The sequence below is a fragment of the Neomonachus schauinslandi genome, chromosome 9 (assembly GCF_002201575.2).
Source record: "Neomonachus schauinslandi chromosome 9, ASM220157v2, whole genome shotgun sequence".
Taxonomy (NCBI): Eukaryota; Metazoa; Chordata; class Mammalia; order Carnivora; family Phocidae; genus Neomonachus; species Neomonachus schauinslandi.
This window is the reverse complement of record NC_058411.1, coordinates 88,775,921-88,800,404: the sequence shown is the minus strand read 5'-3', so window position 1 is coordinate 88,800,404 and position 24,484 is coordinate 88,775,921. Positions and strand designations below refer to the sequence as shown.

General features: G+C 42.6%; 1 protein-coding gene across 1 annotated transcript in view; it reads left to right on the top strand.

The window, feature by feature from the left end:
• The first annotated feature begins 2,572 nt into the window (after nt 1–2,572).
• FBN1 (fibrillin 1) overlaps nt 2,573–24,484 on the top strand; it is a 228,619-nt gene continuing 206,707 nt past the window's right edge. Inside the window, exon 1 of the mRNA XM_021693975.2 lies at nt 2,573–2,917. Within this exon, the coding sequence (XP_021549650.1) occupies nt 2,754–2,917 (164 nt within the window). The 5' untranslated portion in view covers nt 2,573–2,753. The remainder of the gene's footprint in view (nt 2,918–24,484) is intronic.

The window sequence follows — 24,484 nt, the reverse complement described above, 5'->3', positions numbered from 1 at the left end:
TTTTTTTTAAGGTCCCAGGTCATTCTGTATAGCCAGGGTTGAGAGCCACTACCATATGTAAAGTCTAGGGAAGTGTTTGGACATAAGTTAAATATCACTTCCTCAGGAAAGCCTTCCCTGATCAGTCCCAGCTTAGGTCAAGTCCCCCCGTTATATATCCTCCAAGCAAGCATCCAGTATTTCTTCCTCTTGGCATTTAACAATTGGATCATTATTTTTTCAAGTTAAGTTTCCCTGTAGACTATCTGCTGTGTGAAGGAAAACACATTTCTGCCTTGCTCACCACAGAGCCAGGTTCAGTCATGCACCAATTGGTACATAGGTGGTGCTCAGTAAATTTACATCTTGGATGAATGTCAACCAAGAGTGTGTGACCAAGCCTCCAATTCATAAATCTGCTAAGAGAAGTTTTACAGGTGAGACCTTAAGCACTACATACTTCTAGAACTATGACTTTAAATGGGCTTATATTTTTGACAGTTTCACTGTTTTCATCTTCCAAGTTCACTTGTCATTGTTCAGCAGGCTCATCATCGCCCTGATAACTCTGTGTGGTCAACATTATTATTTCCATCTGGCAATCGGAAAGAGGTTAAATAACTTGCCCAGGTCCCTATACCCTATTATCTAGGCACAAACAATTGCAAATAAGGAAAGCCCCCTTCAACAGGATTCCTGTTTGTGCTGAGCTCTTACTTCTGGTTTGACAGCTGTGGCTGCCACACGGGGATTTTCTGGGGTCTCCAGTGCCAGCGGCCAGGGCCCAGGGTGCGATTTCCTGCCCTCCCAAGCCTTTACAGAGTATAGGCAACACTGAGCCTTATCCATATAAGGATGCCATAAATAATGTATTCTCCAAAGACACTGTGCCTTGCTTGTCCTGGAGAGGCTGTGCGTGTGTGTGTCTGTGTTTGGGGAGGTGAACTAGAATTGTCTAGGAGAAGCCCAATCTTAGTTAGCTGTAGGCTGGGCAGGAGGACCATCCCTTCACCACCCCCATACCAGATCTCCAATTCCAACATTCACAGGCCTGTGAATCAGAGGGATCCTACTCAGGCACTTGCAGCATCTTGGATCAGCCTGGGTGGCTTGACCTGAGCCTCAGAAGAGCAGTGCCCTCAGTGGGCACTCGACACCCAGGGGGCAAATGGCAGCGGCGGAGACCCCTTCCACCCCCGCACACCAGCCCCTATAGCTACCGGTGCCATGGCCCGCGACGCGCCCTGCCCCAGCCTCCGGGACTCCGGTCCCCGCTGGGTGCCGGGCCGGAGAGGCGCAGGGAGGCGGCGCCGGGGAGGCGCGGGCAGCGAGGACGCCTCTCCCCTCGCGCCGGGGTCGCCGGGGCCTCCGGGGCCGCCGTCTCCAACGTGCGTTCTTGGTGCAGGTGGCACAGCTTTCCGCGCCCGCCGGGCTTCCCAGATCACGGGAGAGGTTAATCTCGGGTCTAGACCTCCCAGCGGCAGAGAGAGCTAACCCACTACTCCACTTCTTCCCATTCCCCCAGCTCCTCACCCCAAAACGAAAAAAATCCCAGGCCGGGCAGAACCTGATCACCTCCGCCTCCTCCCAGCTGCGCTAATCCTGCGAGCTAGGGAGGCCCCCGCGCCGAGGCGGTGGCTGGCAAAGGGGAGTGGAAAGGGAGGATGGATGGGGCCGAGGGGTGGGGTGGCGATGAGGGGGATGTAGGAGGGGGTGTCATTTTCTTTTTCTTTCTTTTTTTAAAAAAAGTATTTCTCTCGCGAGAAACCGCTGCGCAGACGATACTTGAAGAGGTGGGGAAAGGAGGGGGCCGCGGGAGCCGCGGCAGAGACTGTGGGTGCCACAGGCGGACGGGCGGCCACAGCTGGGACAGCTGCGGGCGGAGCGGGGCAGCGGCTGCCGCGGCCAGGACCGAGGAACAGCCGCCGCCACCTCGGGAGCCGGAGCCACCGCTTCTCCAGTGGGTGCAGCCAGGGTCCCGACAGGGGTCGGGCGGCCACCAGGGCTGGAGCTGCAGCCACGGAGGCTTTTGCGTTTGCGCCGCGCTGAGGGCAGGGACAGGGACTGGGTGAGGGGCTGTCCCGGAACGTCCACAGCTGGCGCTGGCCCTCCCCTGCCTGACAGCTTCCTGGCCCGGGGCTCCCGGTGTCGGGCTCCGCGTCAGATGCTCGGCGGGCGGTGGCAGCGCCCGGAGCCGGCCCGGGACGGCGCGGCGGGCTTCCAGCCCCGCGGCTTGGCGGAGAGGACAGTCAGGGAAGCTGGGGCGTTCAAGCGCGCATCGCGCGCATTTTGTGCCGTTAAAAAAATAAATAAACCCAGCGAACTGGCCACGGGGTTTAGAACCGCTCGGGACATGGGTACTCTGCGACGCGCTTTTCAGGCGGCGTCCGGGAGGCCGAGAGGTTGGCTGGAGCCGCGGCCGGCGGGGGCCTGCGCTTTTCAGCCAGCTGTGGACCAAACGGTCTTCACTTACCCAAAGTAACTGCGCCACGCTCAGGCGGCGCTCGGGCTGGGCTCGGGAATGGGGACCCCAAGGCTTCAGCATCCCGGTGCCCTGAACGTCTCCCCCGCCTCGGCGATTTGTCTGTTGCAGCTGGCAGGGGCCGCCTGAAGTGGGAGCAGCGCCTGGAGAAGGCGGGAGGAGCCCGGCCCGGGGGACGGGCGGCGGGAGAGCGGGACCCCGGCGGCGCGGCGCGCTTCAGGGCGCAGCGGCGGCCGCGGATCGAGCCCGGGGCGCGGCGAGAGGCGGTGGGAGCCGGCGGCCGCTCGGCATCATGCGGCGAGGAGGGCTGCTGGAGGTCGTCCTGGGATTTACCGTGCTCTTAGCGTCCTACACGAGCCATGGGGCGGACGCCAATTTGGAGGCTGGGAACGTGAAGGAAACCAGAGCCAGCCGGGCCAAGAGAAGAGGCGGCGGCGGACACGACGCTCTTAAAGGGTAATGGAACGGGCCAGCTCCTTTGGTGTGGGTCTCCCCTCCTTCTTCTCCCGAGTATCAAGATCCGGAGGGAACTGACAGGGTCGATTCTCCACACCAGAAGGATCCTTGACAAGATCTCCTGGGGGCACCTTAGAAGTGCAGGGGGTGTCCAGCCCTCGCCCCGTTCGAGGCTAAACCACTTTGCTTCTGCTCTTTAAAGATTTCTGCTTTAGAGGCGATATCATGGTTAAAAGGAATCTTGGGCCATTGTCGCGGCGGATTTTTGGAGGCGAGAAGGATTCTTTGAGGAAGAAGGGGAGGAGCTGCGACTGAGAGACGGAGAGAAGCCCGTTCCTTTCGCTTCTTACCAATTCCGGTTGTGTTTAGGGGAAAGTGCTTGCCTTGTGGGCACCTTTGCAGATGTTCTATTGGTAAGGGGGCAAGGAAAGAAAGGAATTCTAATGACAGGGTCAGGGAAGACACTGTCAAGGGTTGGCTCTCCTCTGAGTTATGCTTACTAAAATTAGGGACTGAGTTTTTGGGGTTGATACTGCCTTTCCGATGTCTACCCTGGAGGCAGAGCAGGGCAAAGTTTTGGAGAACTTGGGTTCTTTCAGATTGTAAGGGGCTCTTCATTTCACTGGGGCAGTAATGCTTCTGTGGCCGGCCTTAAAGTGGTGTTTTTAACCAGTGGTTTATGTGTTATGTACATGCAATTGAGCATTTCACTGGCTTCCTAAGTCCCTATTACAGGAAATGTTTCAGCAGGAAATATTTAAATTAGGCAGGTTGACTGTATAAGGACTGTCAGTTTCCTGAATTGAAGAAGGGTGGGAATACATTTTCCTTAAAATTGTTCAGATTAAAAGAAAAATCTGTCTTTGTAAGATTGTTTAAATTCAAGCCTCCATAGAAGCTTACTAAAATGACCCATTTTATCTCCTTGGAGGAGTCTGTTAAATGAGCCCAGACAGTATGCGTACACAGACGTTTTCTATTACGTTCTTTTCATTCTCATTGTTGCTCCTTTTTGAGTAGTTCTGTAGCTTGATTATACGATCTTGAGACACCAGGTGATGGTGTCCAGTCCGATTTTGTGGCTGAACATTTCCTTTATTCCTTTTTGTTATGGGCTGTTTTAACTATATATATGGAGTAAAATTTGTGTTTGTATGTCCCAGGTACAGGAAGAAAAAGTGCAGTAAACTGAATGGACCAGTTTTTGAGTCTTGGTCTAGACCAGGGGAGGGACAAGGTGATGGTCAGGGCCAAGCGCTTGGGCTGTGGTAAAATATGCATGATTTTCTGGCCCCAGGAAATAGTTATGATTAATTTAGTTCCATCTTGGCCTTTGTGGAAAATAAATCCAGGACTCCAACAGTGTTGGAAAGGAAATTTGCTTATCATGTTAAGCCTGATTCTGATCAGGCAGCAGACATTCATTGCTGTGTGCAAGGCCCATGCAAGCAAGTTCAACAGATGAACTGAAACTCTGATTTTCATATGTTCTTCAAAGGACCTGAGTTAGTCTAACATTTTTCCTTAAAAAATATGTATTTCTGTTATATATATTATCTTAATAGCTAAGCTTGATGGCATTGCTACTATAGAAGGAGAGGAAGTGGGGATTTAATTTTGGGAATGAAAGTCTGCAGGGAGATGTTAGGCCCCTCCAGACATTTGTCTCATCTCTATGTGCTATCACCAACCAGTGTTGTTTTCTTAGGAGGCACCAACTCAATGTGAAAACAGAAACTAAGCTTTACTTTGTTGCTTAAGAGAATGTCCCTAGTTTTACTCACACCAGCACTTATTTCTCTTGGGTTTTACTTTTTTAATGATTATAGGGAAACACCTCTCAGTGTTGCTCATAGTTTTTGGTCACTAACATAGACGTTATGCTATTGCAAACTATTCATAAAGCCTTCCTAAAAAGGTGTTATTAGTAGAACAGTAATTATGAGTATGCCTCACTCTCACATTATCTGTAAGATTTTACATATATATAAAGATTTAAAAAATAATTATAATTAACATTTACAGTGTAATATATCACATACTAATATAATAATGAACCCTCATAATATAAATTTTTATTTTTAGAATTCTCATATAAGGTTATATATATACATATACATATGTATATTTGGGGAGGTAAAAATAATAATTTAAAAGGACATGCAATTAAAAAAATTTCTCTCTTATCTCTCAGACACCATTTTCGTGTATATTTTTGTAGATCTATTATAAGCATATGCATATGCAAATATATATACATAATATATACATGTGTATGTATATGTATAGTGTGTGTCCTATTTAATACATACAATATACTGTACATGCTGTTCTAAACCTTGCTCACTTCTGTATATCTTTCGTACATCCATCTGTTAATTCATATGGATGTACCTTGTACATTCTCTTGTGTATAGGATCCCATAACGTGGCTAGAATAGTTCCCTAATGATGGCTCTCTCGATATATTAATTTTTTTTTTTTTGGTACTCCCAAATTCTACCCGCCTGTGTGTGTACATGCGCAAATTTATATGTGGCACAAATTAATAAAAGTAGAATCTCTGCATAAAAGGTTTTCCCATAGATTTTAAACAAGTACCAATTCTGATTTTAAATTTGAATAGCATTTAAAAGGTATTCTCTCTGCTTATTGCTATTACAGTGTCACATGAATAAGTCTTTTAACCATGCCCTGCTGTATAAATCATCAGGAAAAGCAGTTGTGTGTAACATTTTTCCAGTTATTGCTTAAAATTTCTATTTTTGCTAGTTAAAATATTACTAGCTTCAAAACTAACCTCTTTGACTACAGTAAAACCTGTTTACCATTTTGATGGAAATGCACAGTTTAATGACGTGAGAGTGATTTGTAACCCCAAGTCTGCCTGATGCCCAGTTGGTGGCAGCAACTTTCAGCACCTCACTAATATTTCCCCGTGCACTGGTCTTGTCTCTTCCACAAATAGTGCCTTCTCGTCTTTCTCTGATGTGACAGGTGACTAACTGCAGAGTTTGCCTTGGTATTCTTCTTGGGATATATATATTCCTTTCCTGTTAGCGCCCCTGCTTCATAGACTAGGGACCTGCCTCGTTTTTTCCTCTCCGGGAGTGTAGTCCTAGCTTGTCTTCTTCTCCTCCCATCCTGTTGCAGGTGTTTTTTTTTTTTCCCTTCCCACTGGGCAGCAGAAGTTGTTCCACAGTGGAAATTTAAGCATCCTCAAGTTTCTTCCCAGCTTTCGCTGTGTTTTCTTAGACTAAATTGCCAATTTCTGTTTTTACAGGAAATCCTTTTTTTTATGGAATGAGTGTGGTCCCCATTCACTCTGCAAAAATTGCATTTTTCTCTATTTTGAAATGAGAATTTTGCAAGTTTAAAAAATGTTTTCAAATAATAAATGTATAATAGTTTTCCTTTGGGCACTGCTTAACATGTGTGAAATGACTTTATGAGAAATAATAAAATCCTAGCTTTATTGTTCAAATTTCGGTTCACAGGAATTTTTCTCAGCTAAATTCTTAACTTCTGTGACTAGGCAAAAAGTGTGGGAGACAATTAAGAAAAAAAACAACACAGCTCTGCTTGAATAGCAGTAGTTAGGAACCATTTATTTAAGATTCCTTATTGCCTTAGCTCTCAAATAAGGAAATATTACAGTTTCCTGTCACAGGGAAAAAATTCTTTAGAGTGAAACCCCTTTTCCCCAGATCTCTGATAAGATGGATTGAGAATTTCTATCCTTGTTGCCTGGTTTATAAGTGTATGAGATGGGGTGTATTTCACACAATTTGTGCCCTTATGCATGATTTTCTTTTTGGTCTTTGTTTATTTGTTTATTTTTTCCAGAGGTCTTGTTACCAGAAAAATACACATGGAACAGTTCATACACAGGGTAGATTATGTGACGGCACGCTCCAAGGGATTAATTACACAGAAGCCTGTTATTAAAATAAAAAACTTGAACAGGGAACACAGAAAAAGTTCTGTAGAGTTTATGAAGTCCATTTATTTTACAAAGAGGACTTTAAGACTTCATCTGAAGTCAGGTAGGTTAATAATTAAATATGGGGAAAAGACCCCCGTAGTGGTATGGTTTGTCCTTGTATTTAGTGAAAAGATTAGGCTAAAATATTGCAATATCATTTAAAAAAAAGATATTCTTTTTTTAAAAAAGATTTTATTTATTTATCAGAGAGCGAGCCGCGAGCATGTGTGAGTGAGTGGGGAAAGGAGCAGAGGGAGAGGGAGAAGCAGACTCCCTACTGAGCAGAGAGCCTGAGGCAGGGCTGGACCTCAGGACCCCAAGATCATGACTTGAGCTGAAGACAGATACTCAACTGACTGAGCCACTCAGGTGCCACCCCCCCCCCCCCCGCCAAGATATTCTTAAATAGAACTTTTTAGCAATTGCACATTTTAAATGAGAAGATGGAGACAAAATACTTATTTATGTGACTCACTTTCTAGCATTTAAGACATAGATGTTGTTTACAAAATGCCTAAGCTGTTGGTATCACAAATTAATTAAAACATACATCAGCCTACAGTGAGATGAAGTTGAAGCTGATGGAAATGGAAGCACAGACATCCCTCCAAGCTTATTAGGAATTTTAAAGAACATTGAAACATTCCTTTGTTGTCTTGTGTAGCTGATGATTAGAAAGATTAGAGTATTATGCCAATGACGCTTATCAAGCAAAATACTGAACTAGTTATTAGGATATTTACAGAGAGTTTGTTTGCTTTTTCTTTCAACAAACCAAACAGCTTTGCCTTTGTTTATAATGTGAAAATAAGATTTTAAATATTTTCTCAAAATAGAAATAAAGTACATTAACAATTTTTTAGCTTCTAGAAACTAACCCAACAAATGGGCCTATTCAAGCAACTTAGAATTTTTTTCCATGAAATTTTTTTAAGAAAGCTGAAATCAATTAATATATCAGGCCTGAATTATATGGCAGGCCTTGTTAAGTTTGATTTTCCCATTAGATTACAAAATCATCAAAGGCAGGAATCCTATCAAAAGCATTTTAACACTAACTGATCATTAGATGGGATTTCAAAGAGTTCATTAATTCAGGAAGCCTTGATTGAATGCCAGCCTGAATTTAGCTCTGTGGAATGCCAGAGACATTCAGCCTGTAGCCTGGGGGGAGCTTCACATTTGGTAAGAGAATCAGATGCATCCTGGGAACCAGGAGTCAATGGAAAGGTAGCAGACGGCATGGGGTGCAGGATTAAGGAAGAACAAATAACAACAATAATTGTAGCAGCAATAGGTAACTTTTAGATGACATTTATGTGCCAGGTACTGCTGTCAGTGTTTTAGATATGATAACTCATTTGATGCTCAAAACATCTCTATGGGATGGGTCTTTTATTAGCTTTTACAGCTGTAAGAACTGAGGTGCACAAAGGTTAAGTTTTAAGGACAAATTCTTAATATTAAATTTTCTTTCTCCATTAATTTTAGTTATGGTTTTGATTTTTCATTTCAAAATACAGGACTAAGACTTTGGTAAAATTCCACTTAAAATTCCTAATATTCCTTCGTGTTCGATCACACATCCCAAGTATGGCTAATAATATGCTAATATTTGTCAAACAAGAAATTTTCTCTAGCATTTCTACAAAGACACTAATAAAACACAGAAAGAATTGGAGGATGTCAGAGTTGGTGGGGTCTTTGGATGGCACATATATTATATTTTAGTATTATATCTTGAACTTTCACCGGGGGGGGCGGGGGGGCAGGTAACCATCACAGGTACTTCCGCATTGCCCATGTCTCCTGAGTGGGACACTTTTCCTCATGATGTCATTCAGAATCTCTTGTTCTCATGTCCTGGGTGAAAACTTTCTCTCAGACTAGAGTTGCAAGAGATGTTTCTCTTTTCAGGGGAAACTGGTATGTGTGTTAAATTTTTACCAACATGACAAGTTATTTAATTCTTCCTGTTTCATTTTTTACTTTGGCCACTTTTGTAAGCTCAGAGCCCTTAATATAATGTAATTTTTACATTAAATTGCAATAAAAATGGTAAAGATTAGCAAGCTCTGATATATCACTCAGTATTACATTTTACATACATTAATTCATTTAATGTATAACTTCTTTATGAGAAAGATTATACCTACTTGTCCATTTAATACGTGAGGAGACTGAGGGATGCAGAGTTTCAGTAATTCCTCCAGGGACATATACTAGTAAGCGTTGAGAAATCTGGCCTCATAGTCTGTGCTTTTAACCAATCTATCTTGCTGCTTCCCAGTTATAATAAATCTTGTACCTGTTAAGTTTATTTCTTTCTCCACATACTCTTGGTATCTTCATTTCCCAAGAATCTTCTCCCATCACTGCTATGGGAAAGACTCAACATCTTTTGAAGGTAAATGCAGTCACATGACAAGGGGAAGCCTCACTGTGGGAACAGGATTCTTCAGAAAAGACTTTACAGTGAAAGTCTATCAGGGCTGTCAAACTGTGGAGCAAGCTGCCTGTTCTTGTAAATGAGATTTTATTGAATCAAAGCCATGCCCATTGGTTTATGTATTACCTACTTCTGCTTTCATACTGCAGTGGCAGAGTGGAGTAGTTGAGACAAAGTAGAGCTGGAGAAACTGAATTATTTGCTACTTGGCCTTTTACAGGAAAAGTTTGCCGATCTCTGGTCTATGTGATAAATTAAGTGACCATCTACTGGGGCTGAGAACTTTTTTTTTTTTAAAAGATTTTATTTATTTATTTGAGAGAGAGAGAATGAGAGACAGAGAGCATGAGAGGGAGGAGGGTCAGAGGGAGAAGCAGACTCCCTGCCGAGCAGGGAGCCCGATGCGGGACTCGATCCAGGGACTCCAGGATCATGACCTGAGCCGAAGGCAGTCGCTTAACCAACTGAGCCACCCAGGCACCCCAGATTTTTTTTTTTTTAAGATTTATTTATTTATTTGAGAGAGAGAGTGAGAGAGAGAGAGCATGAGAGGGGGGAGGGTCAGAGGGAGAAGCAGACCCCCTGCTGAGCAGGGAGCCCGATGCGGGACTTGATCCCGGGACTCCAAGATCATGACCTGAGCCGAAGGCAGTCGCTTAACCAACTGAGCCACCCAGGCGCCCCTGGGGCTGAGAACTTTTTGAAGACAGAGTTCATGTTTTATTTATCACTAGGGATACTGAGGAACTGGGCACATGGTAAGTGTTCAATAGACAATTTTTGATTGACCAAGTTTGCTTGGGTAAGGCGAATGATATAAATTAGAGCTTGGAGGAAATAGAGGAGAGAAATAAGGAAAAATTTGAGTGGAAAAAGCATGAAGTGAAAAGTGTGAAGGCATTCAGAGACACTGAGTACAGTTGGGTGGGGTTTGCACTGCACAACTTCAAGGGGAACAGTTCATAATGTAGCCTAGAAATGTAGTGTCCCCTGGAGTTGTGCAGTATGCAGCTGTGTGTGCCTGTCCATAGATTGTGACACTGTTAGGGGTGGGAGAGAGACCGAAGGACACAGAACATTACTATCTGATTGTTGTGAAAGGTGAGGATGATGAAAAGGATTCTAAGATGGGAACATATCGGACCTTTGCCGTTCTGGGGAAAGGTGTGTGGTTTAGAGGGTTAGGAGGCCAGAGGCAGGGAGATTGGGAGGCTAATAGAGGAGTCAGGGTGAGAGTGGATGGTGACCTTGAGCAGTGGAGGGGGTGAAGAGGAGGCTCAAGTAGTGTTCCAGAAGTAACACGAGCAGCACTTGACCACTTAGTTGGTCAAGAGGAGAGGCAAACGGGAGGGCACACCTAGGATGTACACCTCCATGTACCTTAAACCTTATTATACGGAAAAACATTATAGCACCATGAATGAGAAACTGAAGAGAAACAAACCATTCCTAGTCCCTCTACTACCAGGAAGCAAGCTATTTTCATTTGTGAGTGTTTTGCTTTTCTTATTGTTACATAACGTATTACCCCAAACTTAGTGGCTTAAAACAACAACAATTTTATTATTTCTTATCATTCTGCAGGCCAGGAGTTTGGACAGGGCACAGTGGGGAATCTTGTCTCTGCTTCCTGCAATGTCTGATGGGGCTGGAGTGAGTAAGATGACTGCTTCACGTGTATTTCTGGTTCCATGGACTGGCGCCTGCAGCCATGTTTACTTTGGTGTGGTTAATCTAAATGGATGGACAGAGCAGGGGAATAAAGGAAGCAAAGAGCCACTTGTCAGGCTCTGCTGGGTGCTTTCCAGGTTTTAAAGCTCTCCTTTGCAGTCTCCTGCCTGGGCTTGTCCCTGGGGTTAGAGCCACTGTGTGTGTTTTTTCAAATGGAGAAACTGAGCCCCAGGTACAGCTACCAGGTCTTGCTCAGGGTAAGTGTCTATTGGAGCACGATTTTGAACAATAGCCTCTTGACACCTGGTCACATGCTTTAACCCCATATGTTGACTACAGAACTGACTTGAATGGCTGAGGGCTAGCTGGAAGGGCTCAAATGGGCTCATGTGTTATCAGTGTTGGCTGGGTTTCTCGGTTCTCCGTATGGTCTCAGATTGTCTCCCTCTCCACGTGGCCTCCCCATAAGGACTCTCCAGCAGTATAGCCACACTTTTTACAGTATACCTCAGGATCCCAAGAGCACAAAAGTGGAAGCTACCAGACTTTCTTCAAACATAGCCTGGAGTGGTATGACCTGGAATTCCATGCAAGTCACAGGCTGTCCAGATTTAAGGGAATGGACTCATAAACCCTACCTCTTGATGTGTGGAGCAGCATGTGTCTGCAGGGAGGGGAGGCATTTTGGGGGGACATCTTTGGAGACTAGCTACCACAGTAAGGGGTTAGTTTTTTGAGATGTTTTAATCCTACCTTGATCCTGTCAGATCGACTTACTTCCACATTGAAGCTGCTGCATTGTATTTTGCTACTGTAACTTCAGAATGAAAAATGCAACATGAACAATGTGTCTTCACGATCTGCTAGATTAATGTTAAGGACATTGTTCTTAACTTGTCCACGGTTCTGCATTTAAAGGACTCACAAACCCCATGAATAAGATTATAGTCCCTAATAAACCGGGAAATTTTGTTTTTTCACATATAAGAATTATAAAACACCTAACGTTCCCCTCCCCCCCCTTTTCCCTTTAGCTTCTAAGACAGGGACCAGTTTAATGCACAGTCACTTTAATTTATTAACTTAAATACTTGGTGTGTTTTGCCTTCCTTCTGCATGGGATTTTGCTTTCAACTTCTATTAATAGCTTCATATTTATATATCTGTTGGTGTAATTTGCCTCAAAAACATTTGGGGGGGGAATTGGGGATTATAATTGATCAATAAAAATAGATATGCAATTGCCCATAGTCGGTATTGTAGTTAACTGAACTCTGTTATTTCTGCCATATATGGAGTAGCCACATTGTTAATAGGATAAAACTGGATTAGGAATACAGTCAAAGTTGGACTGCTCTATTATAACAAATTCTAGTTTTAAGTTCTTGTGACTTTACCACTTTCTCAAGTGGCTTTTTTTTGTTGTTGTTGAAATTATCACTGAGTCTATTTATTCAGCCCTTCAGGGCGGAAGGGAGAGACGAAAATTTCCCTCTGTTCGCCATTCCCATCCGGAGATGTATTCCAGACGGCAAGCAGGCTCTGAGTTAGGAGAGCTGCTCCATTAGACAAGTGATTTGGTTCAGTGTTTTGAAGGGTTGTGAATTCCTAGACCATCAGTCATACTTACATTCATATATAAGTATCCAAAGACATCTAAGTCCAAATATAGTCCAACCATTTTATGATGTTGGTGTTGGGAGACAGGATTTATGGGGGCCCTATGGACACATTATGTCTACTGTTAAGTTCGTGGTTTTGAAGTGAAGTATAGGAATATCTCTATTAATCAAGGGAATGTATTCCAGGGACAGGGTTTTGTTTTTCTATTTCTTCTCCTTTTCCTCCTTCCTCTTCCTCTTTTTCTTCTTTCTCATCACCATTTTCTCCTCCTTCTTCCATCATCATCATCTCATGTTCCTTCTTTTTGCAAGTAACTTTCAATAACTTCTGAAGTTATAAATAAAATTCTGAGCTATAAACAAAATAGGGATGATAGGAATACCAAATAAGAGTTAAGACATTAAGCAAAATAAATTCTAAGTAAAATGTTAAATTTTTACTTGACAGTCTCAGGATGTTGGAAAAGAAGAGTGGAGGTAAGGATTTTGTTAAGAGAGGGAAGGAGGGGGGGCGCCTGGGTGGCTCAGTTGGTTAAGCGACTGCCTTCGGCTCGGGTCATGATCCTGGAGTCCCGGGATCGAGTCCCGCATCGGGCTCCCTGCTCGGCGGGGAGCCTGCTTCTCCCTCTGACCCTCCCCCCTCTCATGTGCTCTCTCTCTCTCATTCTCTCTGTCTCAAATAAATAAATAAAATCTTTGGAAAAAAAAAAGAGAGGGAAGGAGGAAAAGGAGGTAGGAGGAGAGAATTGGGAGAAAGTTCTAGGGTGGAGAGTCTTATCAACCAGGGATCTGGGCGTGGGGAGGGACAGAGCAGGTGCTGGGTCCTGACAGATACAAATGACTACCCCCTTTCTCCAGGTGACCTATGGCCTTAACTAGCCTCTTCAGGGAACAGGGCTTTTGGAGGAGTCAGGGCACAAAGAAAGACACTTGGATGTCAAAAAAGATTCCTACAAAAACATTTAGAGGGATGCACTGGAAAAGCAGGTGAATCCATCATGTGTGATGAACCTGTGTATATGGTGCTGTGTGAAGTTTGGTGCATCCCCCTCTTCCCATGGATAATGGTTTATTGTCTGCCATTTCTCCTACCCATTAGTACTAATTTATAACATTGTATAATCAGACCCTAATAGGTTGGTGACTTGATGAATAACTTTTAAAGTTCTTCTTTCTTGAAAAATTTTTTTTGCATATGTAATCATGACTCAGATCTTCCTTTATAGTCAGACCATCTATCTTTACAAAAATGTTATAAATTAGCGTTATAGTGGGACAGACTTCAGAAACTTACAGATGCTGAAACCAAGGCCCAGAGAAAGTTCATTAAAAAGTGCTCAAGGTACTTATTTTCTTCCACTCTGTGGAAGCTGAGCCACACACAGTGACAAAAGACAATTTAAGGGGAAGTGTGTCATTGGGCACCAGCTTCTCTCTCCTCTTTGTCTTCGTTTCTTGGAAAGGGTGACTGGTATCTCTGAGTCCTCACTTGTGCTTCAAATAAGCAAACCTCCTGTACCACATGGGCATGGACATTTGTCTTGTTCTTGTTTATTTGGCCTTAGGCAGTGCCATCGGTTGCTCGGTGGTCAACCCTGATAGGAAGCGGGGCACTAGAGTTTTAGCTCTTCAGTGCTACCTTGGTATCCATGGAAGCCTCCATATTAGGTGTGGTTGAGTAGGATGGGGCTTTCCAAGTTAGAGTAGCGGGGAGGGGGTGGGAGAATGAGAAGGGAGACTCTTCCTCTGGAAATCCGAAGAGTAATATCCCCTCCCACCACCACTACCCCTGCACTCACACTTGTAATTGACAATTAGAGTGTCAAATGTCCTGGGACGGGCCATGGCAATTCTAAGTGTGGAAGCTCAGATTCTTATCTTGTAATAGCCTGACTCAGTTATCCACACTCCTAATTTATACGTTTAGATTCCATGTAAGAAGCCTGCCAATGAGGAAAAAATATCTTAAATTCTTGTCTTTTCTTCCATATCATCTATCTCAATAATTTTGTAGAACATCTGCCTAATCCAAATGACAACTATTTATTGAGCATTAACTGTGTTTGAATTGGACCTAATGTTTAACTCCCCGAACAATCACCCCATCTCAAGTCTGAAATGATTATATTCTTTCCAATGGTTCTAGGCAGAGCTACACTTGGAGAATCTTTCTCTCCTTTTACGGATGGGGTTGATGTCCAAGGTGATGTGGACAAGTGCTTTGGAAGGAGGGACTTGATATGCAGCGTTCAAGCCGACAGACGGTTTTTAATCTTTCACGGGCTGCTGCTTCACACCCCAGAGGTGAGGCCACTGACCTCAAGTTTGCAAGTTTTATATCCCCTTACCACCCTGTGAGCTCTGTACTCCCCAGGGCCACATAGTTGCTGTTTTAGCTGGAATCTGAGAAAGTGTCTGAACATTTCCTGAAGAGTTGGCTAGGAGTGATTTGGCAGTCTAGTCATAAGAACCCGGAGCGAGTGACTGGGGTATACGTTATACTTACCTCACACTGTTTCCTATTTGAGCCTGGTTGTGGGTAGTTGGGTCCAGTGCTGTTGCTTGTGAGACTATATTTTAAAGGGCCGAGGTGTCATTTTCAAGGAACACTAATAACAATTGCCATGTTTTTAGGGAGGCTTGGAAGTGTGGACACAGACCTGCCTGGAGGCAAATCCTGGCTCCACCACCTGTTAGGAAGGAACCTCAGACAATTGGTTTGACCTGTTTGACTGTCAGTTTCTCCACTGGTAAAGTGAGATTATAATACTCACCTCTTTGGGTTATTCTAGGATTCAAGGAGATAATACATTTCAAGTTGCTAGTATAGCGCCTGAGGTGTTTAGCTATGGTAATGAGGATGACTAGAATTCTGTTAGGGATAAGGATAAAGAGGGGCTGGAGTCATACAAAGAAGGCGGATTTTTTTTGGCCAAAGCAAAAAGTTAGATAACCGTTAGCATCTGGGGACCTCTGTCTCAACCTCATTTTGGAACCGATTATTTTCAGAAACAGAGGGAGCGAACTTGAACTGCAAACATTTAAAAAATATAATTTTAATGGAAACTCACTTTGTCTGTGGAGATCTGGTTATACCTAAAGACAGTGTGCTGATAAGGCTTTAATTTTTCAATTTCTCCTTCCTTGAAATTGTGTTATCTTTATTGGGAAATAAACTTACTGAGTGTAATTCCTTATCAATACACCCTGTCAACTCCTCCAGAGAAGTTTGTATTTTTTTACTGGGAGCTCTGGCAAACAGGACTTGTCTCCTTCTTGCTGGTCCCTTCTTTTGGCCCTGCTCCTATCACTGTGCCCATCACTGTGGCCAAAGAAATGGGGCACTTGGGTGGCCAGGCCTGAGTCATGTGGAATGGGTTTTAAGAAGTAGAGGGGTGCTAGGTGGTTAAGCACAGTATCTGCACCCAAACTGGGAAAGCTCCCTTTCTATAGACCCAGAACTCCTTCAACTCACTCTGTCATTACTGTTCCCTCTGGGCGCTTTGTGGGCAGGCCATCTTATGTGATTTGGGGCTAGGCTGACTCAGATTGGCCACCTCTAAGAAGAGCCATGGCCTTTGCTCTCCAAGTGAGCATTCCCTTCCTTTGGCTTCATGCCCTGCAGCAACGTAATGCTCATTCAGTACAAAGGATTCTTATTTGTTGTTGTTTTTCTTCTGTGTCCAATTTCTCTTGAGAAATTGAAAATCTTCTTATTTTTTCATTTTCTTTTAATGATTCTCATTTCGATTTTAATGAGAATTGACTTTTAAGAGATATTACTATTGAGCATCTGGGAAAGTAGAACAAAAACATACATTATCTTAATATAGGCAGTGCTTTGGTAGAGTTCCTATACCCTGAATCCTTACATACCAACCTCTTGTTAACTGATTGGCAGTAAACCCTAGGAAGCTGTGGTTGCTTCATGTTCATTCACAGGCTGTAAAAATCAGAGTACCTTAAATAAGGAATGGTTTAAACAGATAATAGTTATTTTTCTGTTTGTCATTAAAAATGTTCAATTTACCTAATATCTCTCATCTCTTTGGGGTAAGTCACACCATCACCAATACAATCATGGTTTATAAAAACAAAAACAAAAATATAAAAACAAATGAATAAACAACCAGGTACTTTTTCTGCTCTATTAACTTCCCAGAAAAGAAAGAAACCCCAATTAATGAAATAAACTTTTTATTCTTTTGAAAACCTTTCAGGAATTTTACAAGAATATGTGAGCCATTTTTTCCTTCTTTTTTTTTTTGGTCAGCAGTTCTGACTTTGTGTAGACATTTTTTAACATCTTACAGTTCTAGAAAACAGACTAAAATGGGGATATTTTTCTTATTTTTGAGGGTTCTTTAAAAAGATTTTGTATTGGGATGCCTGGGTGGCTCAGTTGGTTGGGCGTCTGCCTTCGGCTCGGGTCATGATCCTAGGGTCCTGGGATCGAGTCCTGCATCAGGCTCCTTGCTCAGCTGGGAGGCTGCTTCTCCCTCTGCCTACCGCTCCCCTGCTGCTTGTGCTCTTTCTCTGATAAATAAATAAAATCTTTAAAAAAAAAAAAAAAAGGGGGAGACGAACCATGAGAGACGATGGACTCTGAAAAACAAACTGAGGGTTCTAGAGGGGAGGGGGTTGGGAGGATGGATTAGCCTGGTGATGGGTATTAAAGAGGGCACGTTCTGCATGGAGCACTGGGTGTTATGCACAAACAATGAATCATGGAACACTACATCAAAAACTAATGATGTAATGTATGGTGATTAACATAACAATAAAAAAATTTTTTAAAGATAAAAAAAAAGCTGGAGGCAGACGCTTAAACGACTGAGCCACTCAGGAGCCCCTAGACAACAGAGTCTAATTTGACCTTGGATGAGCTCTGCTTCTTTGTGTTTGGACCCCTCCTTGAAAATAGGTTGTTTAACACACATTCTCACATTTTGAGGAGTCAGAAAACATACTAGGATTCCTTGCTAAATGATTTTCTCCTGTTTCATATTTCCCATGACTATAAGAATTCTTCCATTTGTGAACAGAAAAGCCAACATTCAGCCCTTTGATGGATGGATCAGATACAAATTAATCCCTTTTCCCTCAAACTGTTTGTTAACTGATGGGTTTACGTTGGGCATAAGGAAAGACAAGGTATACTTATGAAAATGGATCATGTCAAAAAGCAGTTGTAATGCCCAAGGAAACCCAGCCCCCGGGCTAACACGCTAAGTTACTTGCACGAGTGTGGTTAAGTCTTTTGTTCTTGGATTCCTTGTCTAATGAACATTAACTTTCTTTAGTAGCTGCATAGAAACATTTTGGTTAGTTCTTCCTGCTTGGTTAAGATGATAAACATCTTGGGATTGGGACTGTTATTATTTCCAAATGGGGTTCCCCTTCCCACTCAAGAATGTTGAGTTGCATAACAGATAAAAGTGAGTCTTCAAGTCAATGAAAAAAGAAAACAACGTGTGTTGTTATAGTGCTGTTGTAGGACAGGATGGTTATAAGAATGAACTAGACCACATGCTGCTGTGAAGTTGTTGTTTTAACTTTTTAATACGGAGAATTTCAAATATAGACAGAACTAGGGAGAATAATGCCTTGAAGCTCCAGGTTTTGCCCTTATCAGTTAATGGTCTATCTTATTTTATCCACTTCTTTCCCCTGCCATTATTTTGAAATAAACCCATGAAAAACTATTTAATTTGTTGTGAACATCTCACTGTCTACCTCTAAAAGATAAGGACTCTTTTTTTTTTTAACTTTATTTTATTATGTTATGTCAATCACCACACATTACATCGTTAGTTTTTGATGTAGTGTTCCATGATTCATTGTTTGTGTATAACACCCAGTGCTCCATTCAATACGTGCCCTCCTTAATACCCATCACCGGCTAACCCATCCCCCCACCCCCCCTCCCCTCTAAAACCCTCAGTTTGTTTCTCAGAGTCCATAGTCTCTCATGGTTCATCTCCCCCTCCGATTCCCCCCCGCTTCATTTTTCCCTTCCTACGATCTTCTCTCTCTCTCTTTTTTTTTTGAAACATATAATGTATTATTTATTTCAGAGGTACAGGTCTGTGATTCATCAGTCTTACACATTTCACAGCGCTCACCATAGCACATACCCTCCCCAATGTCCATCACCCAGCCACCCCATCACTCCCACCCCCGACCACTCCAGCAACCCTCAGTGTGTTTCTTGAGATTAACAATTCCTCATATCAGTGAGATCATATGATACATGTCTTTCTCTGATTGACTTATTTCGCTTAGCATAATACCCTCTAGTTCCATCCATGTCGTTGCAAATGGCAAGATTTCGATTTTTTGATGGCTTCATAATATTCCAGTCTGTGTGTGTGTGTGTGTATGTGTGTATGTGTACACACCACAAAAGATAAGGACTCTTTAAGAAACATAAACACAATACCCCTATTACATTGAAAATTAGCATTAACTTTTTTAATACCTTCAACTACCCAGTGAGCATCATTTCCTTTCTTAGAGGTTGTCACTATGTTGAAGTTTTGTGCTAGCACTGAGATCCCAGTCTGCTTAATTATAGCTTGCAACACGAATACTGTCCCACCTTCCCCAGAGCTCAAAAAGTTTGGGGAGGACAGTGCTGGCATCACTCAGGCTGAGAGGGAAATCTTTTGGGTTGGATTTCAGGGAAGAGATGTGCTGGCAGTTGAAATGTGAGTTGCCACATTCTCCATGGAATGGGCAGCGTGTCGACAGCCTCTGAATTAAGTCATAGAGACCCAAAACCAGAGCGTTTTTTAGAACATCGTCTGGGTCACCCTGGTCTTTGTGCAGCTCATTGTCTTCCTGAGCCAGATCAGACAGTTGCTTGCATGTTCTGATGGTTTTGCTTGAACTGGCTTTTAAAAAGACAAGTCACACCCATATTCAGTTACATGTATAAAACATATTCCAATGGCAGCTTTTTTTTTTTTTTTAAGATTTTATTTATTTGATGGAGAAAGAGAGAGAGATCACAGTAGGCAGACAGGCAGGCAGAGGGAGAGGGAGAGGCAGCCTCCCTGCTGAGCATGGGGCCCGATGCGGGGCTTGATGTAGGGCTCAATCCCAGGACGCTGGGGCAGTAAGGCAGATGTTTAACCAACTGAGCCACCCAGGTGCCTCTCCAATGGCAGCTTTGAGTAGGTTTTGAATTGTCACATTTTGAATCTCTACCTTGCTTCCCATCCCCCTACTCCCCCAAACACTGAACATATTAACAGCTAACTCATATTTTCACTAGAAGGAACGGGATAGGATACTCACCACACAGAAACAGCAGTCTACAGGAGTGAGTGTTTCTGAAATGTGTTCCTTTTACCATTGTTTTCTTTTTCCAATATGCTTTGGAAGATCTGTCTTAAAATGTTTGTTTTTGTAGACCCAAGAAAAGAAAACCGAAATACAAAAAATTATGCATAAACTAGTTTATATAAATGAACACATTCTTGTTGGGGTATTTATGGAAACATCTTTCTAATCTCTAAAAATCTCTAGTACTGACCTTGGAATGTTTTATTAATAAATTCTTTTTGTTTTTAATTAGTGATTTATGACATGTTTCCATTGTGTGACCTTTGAGCAATTACTTCACTTCTCTGAATTTCAGTTTCCTCATCTGAAAATGGGCACAGAAATATATTTTCTTGATAAGACTTGGAGGAAGAGTCACATGATCACTTTGTGAATTATAAAGCTCTCTGGAAATCGCTAATTATTATTTTTAGTCTACGGTATATCTTCACATGGACTAGATAAATTTCTGATTCAGTAAAATTTCCTCAAATTTAAATTAGCCTATTCTTGTTAAAAATTTCCAGAGATCTAAATGTTTAGAAATAAGTGCTTACAACTTTGCCTCAATTGCAAAGTTAAAAAAAGTTATCAAGTTCTTTATCCCTAACATTGTGAATCATTAATTTCAATGAAATAATCTCAACGACTGCATGCTTTTAGCTGACTTCTTCCGACTTTTAGAAACTTAAATTCTATCAATGATTTATTTTCTATTTTTTTGTTCCTTAGCAACAATGTTGCTTCTGTGCTGATGAAAAAGTTTGGTAGATAAATGTTTTAAAAGACCCATTGCCTATTGACTCTTATGAAATAAAGTTTGAGGCACAAGGTTTCTGAAACATGTGTAGCTGTAAAATGTTTCTAAGTGATTCATCTGAAACACGGAAAAATTTCACTCTCAGACCCTGTGAATTCTCTTTATGGGTATCTTGACTTTTCATTTTCAGTTTTTAAAATTAAAAAAAGTAGATGAAATGATATTGATTTCTTTGTAATAATGATCTTTTTCATACTTTATTTTGTTATTTATTTTCTTATAAACATTTACCTTTTCAACAAATTAAATGCTCACTACTCTGACAGAGTTCTTTCTCTCCCACTTTTGTCTTAGTCACAGGTACATTTAAAACCCTAAACCTTCATTTACCATTTAAGATTTAGGTCTTGTGCTAGGTGCTGGGTTGTAAAGATAGATCTGAATTTTCTATCTTTAGAGAACTCACATTGCAAAAGAGAGGGTAATTATTGGATTCCAGGGGATCTGAAATGCTTAAGTAACTTGAGTATGAGATTGAGGCCACCAAATAGACTTCAAAACTGACCTGCTTCTTTGCTTCATCTGGAAGCCAGTCTTTCTGGAAATGGCTCACTGAACTCTTGGTCTGTGAACCAGTCCAGGATATTGATCTCATATTATAGTTGCTGGCGGGGTGGAACCTTCTGGTCTCTAAAGAAATCAGGTATATTAAGGATTAGAATATCCAATTACTCCCCAGTTGTTGTTGTTGTTGTTATTTGAGTATAGTTGACACACAGTGTTTCACTAGTTTCAGTGTATGTTCAGTTTTTAAATTCCCGATTTATTGACTTACTGGATCTGCCCTGTTGGCCCTGACAGCCTCACACAGGGGTGGGGGATGGCACTGGGCCCGGGGCTGGGCAAGCGCCGATCCCAGCTGCCCTCTCAGGACTGTGGAGTGGCCTGAGTTTAAGGTGCTCGGTTCTCACAGCTCACTGTAGCTTTAGGGACCCTGAGTTTGAGTAGCCAAATTTCCTTCTGGTTGCCTGCCGTGGAATGTGTTTTCCCATAGAAACAACATTTTAAGTTGTGGTCAGGTTCCCAGACCAGCCTACAATAGCCTATTTAGCTGATAGAGACTGCTATTTGACTAGCCTGGGGACCAAACCACCACCTATTAACATTGTTTCTATTGGAAAAGCCATTCCGAGTTTTAAATACCAATAGAGAAATGACATGTTGGAGCTCTACCTGTTAGTCCAATTGGGAGCTGCCAGTCCCCGGAACTAGAGTATGGAGTCACTGTGCCCTACCAGTTCCTGAAGGACCCCATTCTTTCCCCTAAGCCTGACCCCATTGGCTGGTTTTCCTGTCTTTCGTGTGGCTGCCAGGACATTCAGAAGACACTGTTATCTCCCTAGACAGAGTTCGTGGTTTGAAGATTTCTGGGAAGTGGTGAGAATTGTGGTTTTTTCTGTTCAGGTGGTAAAGACGAGGGAAGGAAACAGTTGGGACTGGAGGGAGCAGTGAATTCCCCAGACACCACCTGGCTCTGCCTTTTACCACACCAGGTTCTGGGTCACCTCTTTAGTTTACTTGTTTGTGTTCCCATCATTTCTACAATTTCATCTACCCTTTGGAGAAGTACAACATGGCTTTGGCTTGAGTAAATGGAGTGACAGCCCAGTCAAAGAAAATGTCAGCATAATCCTTGAACTCATAGGTAAAGTCAAGGGGTTGCAGAGTTCTGGGAAACCGTTTTCTAGAAGCATCATGTGTTTTCATGGTGTCATTGGTCAAATCCTCTTGGATGTGGGAGAGATGCAAATTTGAAACAGGCTCACTTTTCGGTTTTGAGGCAATCCCTCCTTGTCGTTATGGAGTCAAATAGTAAAGTTCCAACCTCAGAAACAAATACATCTCTCCCCATGTGTAGATGGGAGCACCTTTTTATACAACCAGCCAGGGGTTCAGTGATGCCAGGCGGCCAGACACAGCTCTCCCTCCCTTAGAGAGCAGTAGGTTCAGTGCAGACTATGACAGCAAGTTAGTCCAGTCATTGCCTTTAGAAGCTTGGGGGCCACTTGGATAGTTTAGTAGTCTTTGCAGACTTGTGTGTTCTAGGGTTGTTTAATCCAGAGTCCCAGAAGCAAAAAGTACTCAGTGCATCAGCAGGATTAGGACCTGCTGTGCAGAGTGGCGCTTCTGGTCTTTGTGGTTCAATGTCTAGTTTCTTGTTACAGTGTACCCTGTGGCTTTAATTTCTTCTTCCTTTTTTTCAAAGAAAAGCACACACACACCTACACACACGCTCCAGTCACCTATAAAAGATTCCAACAGGTTTTAAATAGGCTGCCAGTCTAAAATGATCCCCCAGATTTGGGGAAACTGTTTTTGCAACTTCCTGTTTCTTTAGTTTTCATAAGCTCTGTATGTGTGTATGTGTGTGTGTGTGTGTGTCCCTGATATGGTGACCTAAATTCTTGGGCTTTTAAGTTCTTGGACTGTTGCTTTGGATCAACACAAAATCCCCACAAAAGCACACTGTAGGGTGCAGAGCAAATGAAACTGTTGATGCAGCCCCCTCTCTGTTGTGCCTGTGCTGTGAGTTACCCCACTCAGCAGTGAGGAAAGTGATCCCCCAAGTAGCACCTTCAGAAAGACCTTTCAACGCTGCCCCGTGAACTTTGTGATGGTTGTCTTTAGGATTTGGCCACATATGGCTGGCACCATCTCTGGCCTTGATCAGTGGCAACACCCTGCCACAGTGAAATGTGCACCAATCTGTGAGCTGAAAACCTTTGTTTAGTTGCTTTGGGATTTTTGTTTTTCTTTTGCTAAAGAAATAAATAGAATTGTCTACATTGAGTTTTTGAAGGAAATATAGTGATCCCTGAACTGTAAATATTGATAACTTGACTGATCACAATAAATTAATGATCAGCACATCAGCAAAATAACCAAGGCATGAAACCATTATACATTACTGTTTAGCTAAGGATAGCCTTTCAAATAGGTATGAAAGATTTTTCTTTTAAATGGATTAATTTGTAAGAAATAGTTCTATCAGGCAGTTTCCATGTTAGTGGCATTTACAGATGGCCTATTTAGGACATCAAAGACATAGTATTAATCTTTGTTAATTGTACTTTGTACTTACTAAGGCACTCAGTCAATGTTATCTTGTATGCTTCTAAATAGACTCCAGGATATTGTGGGCGTGGCAAACATTGTTTCTCTGCCTGAAGTTTTGGAACAGAGTGGGCAGAGGCAGGTTTCAGGGGTGAGAATCTAGACATATAATTATTTAAAATATATAATTATAATATAGCATATGTAGGTTTTTGAGAGATATGTCTGGAATTGTGTTGGTAGGTTGAGAGGTGGTTGGAATGAATTGAGGAGGAGGATTACCAGTGCAGGGGGAAATGAAATGATACATTGAAAAGGAAACGTGGAAGAAGCATCTGGATTTAGCATGTGTGTCCTGGAGGAGTGGCGAATGCATGAGTGAGGACTGAGATGATGGGGGGAAGGAGCGGGACAGGACGGTGGAATTGAAGGTGTAGGTGAAGATGAGGGTGGGCTGGTTAGGCCTACCTGGCAGCGATCTGAAGCTGATAGTGAGATGTTTCACATCTTAGGGAGGGTGAAGGTCTATGTTTGGAATGTAGGAGAACTGAACTAAACATGGTGGTGAACGTGAAAAGATACTTAGCTACATTGTCCTAAGGAAGTAGAGAGGAAGGAGGAAGCCAGGAAAAAAGAA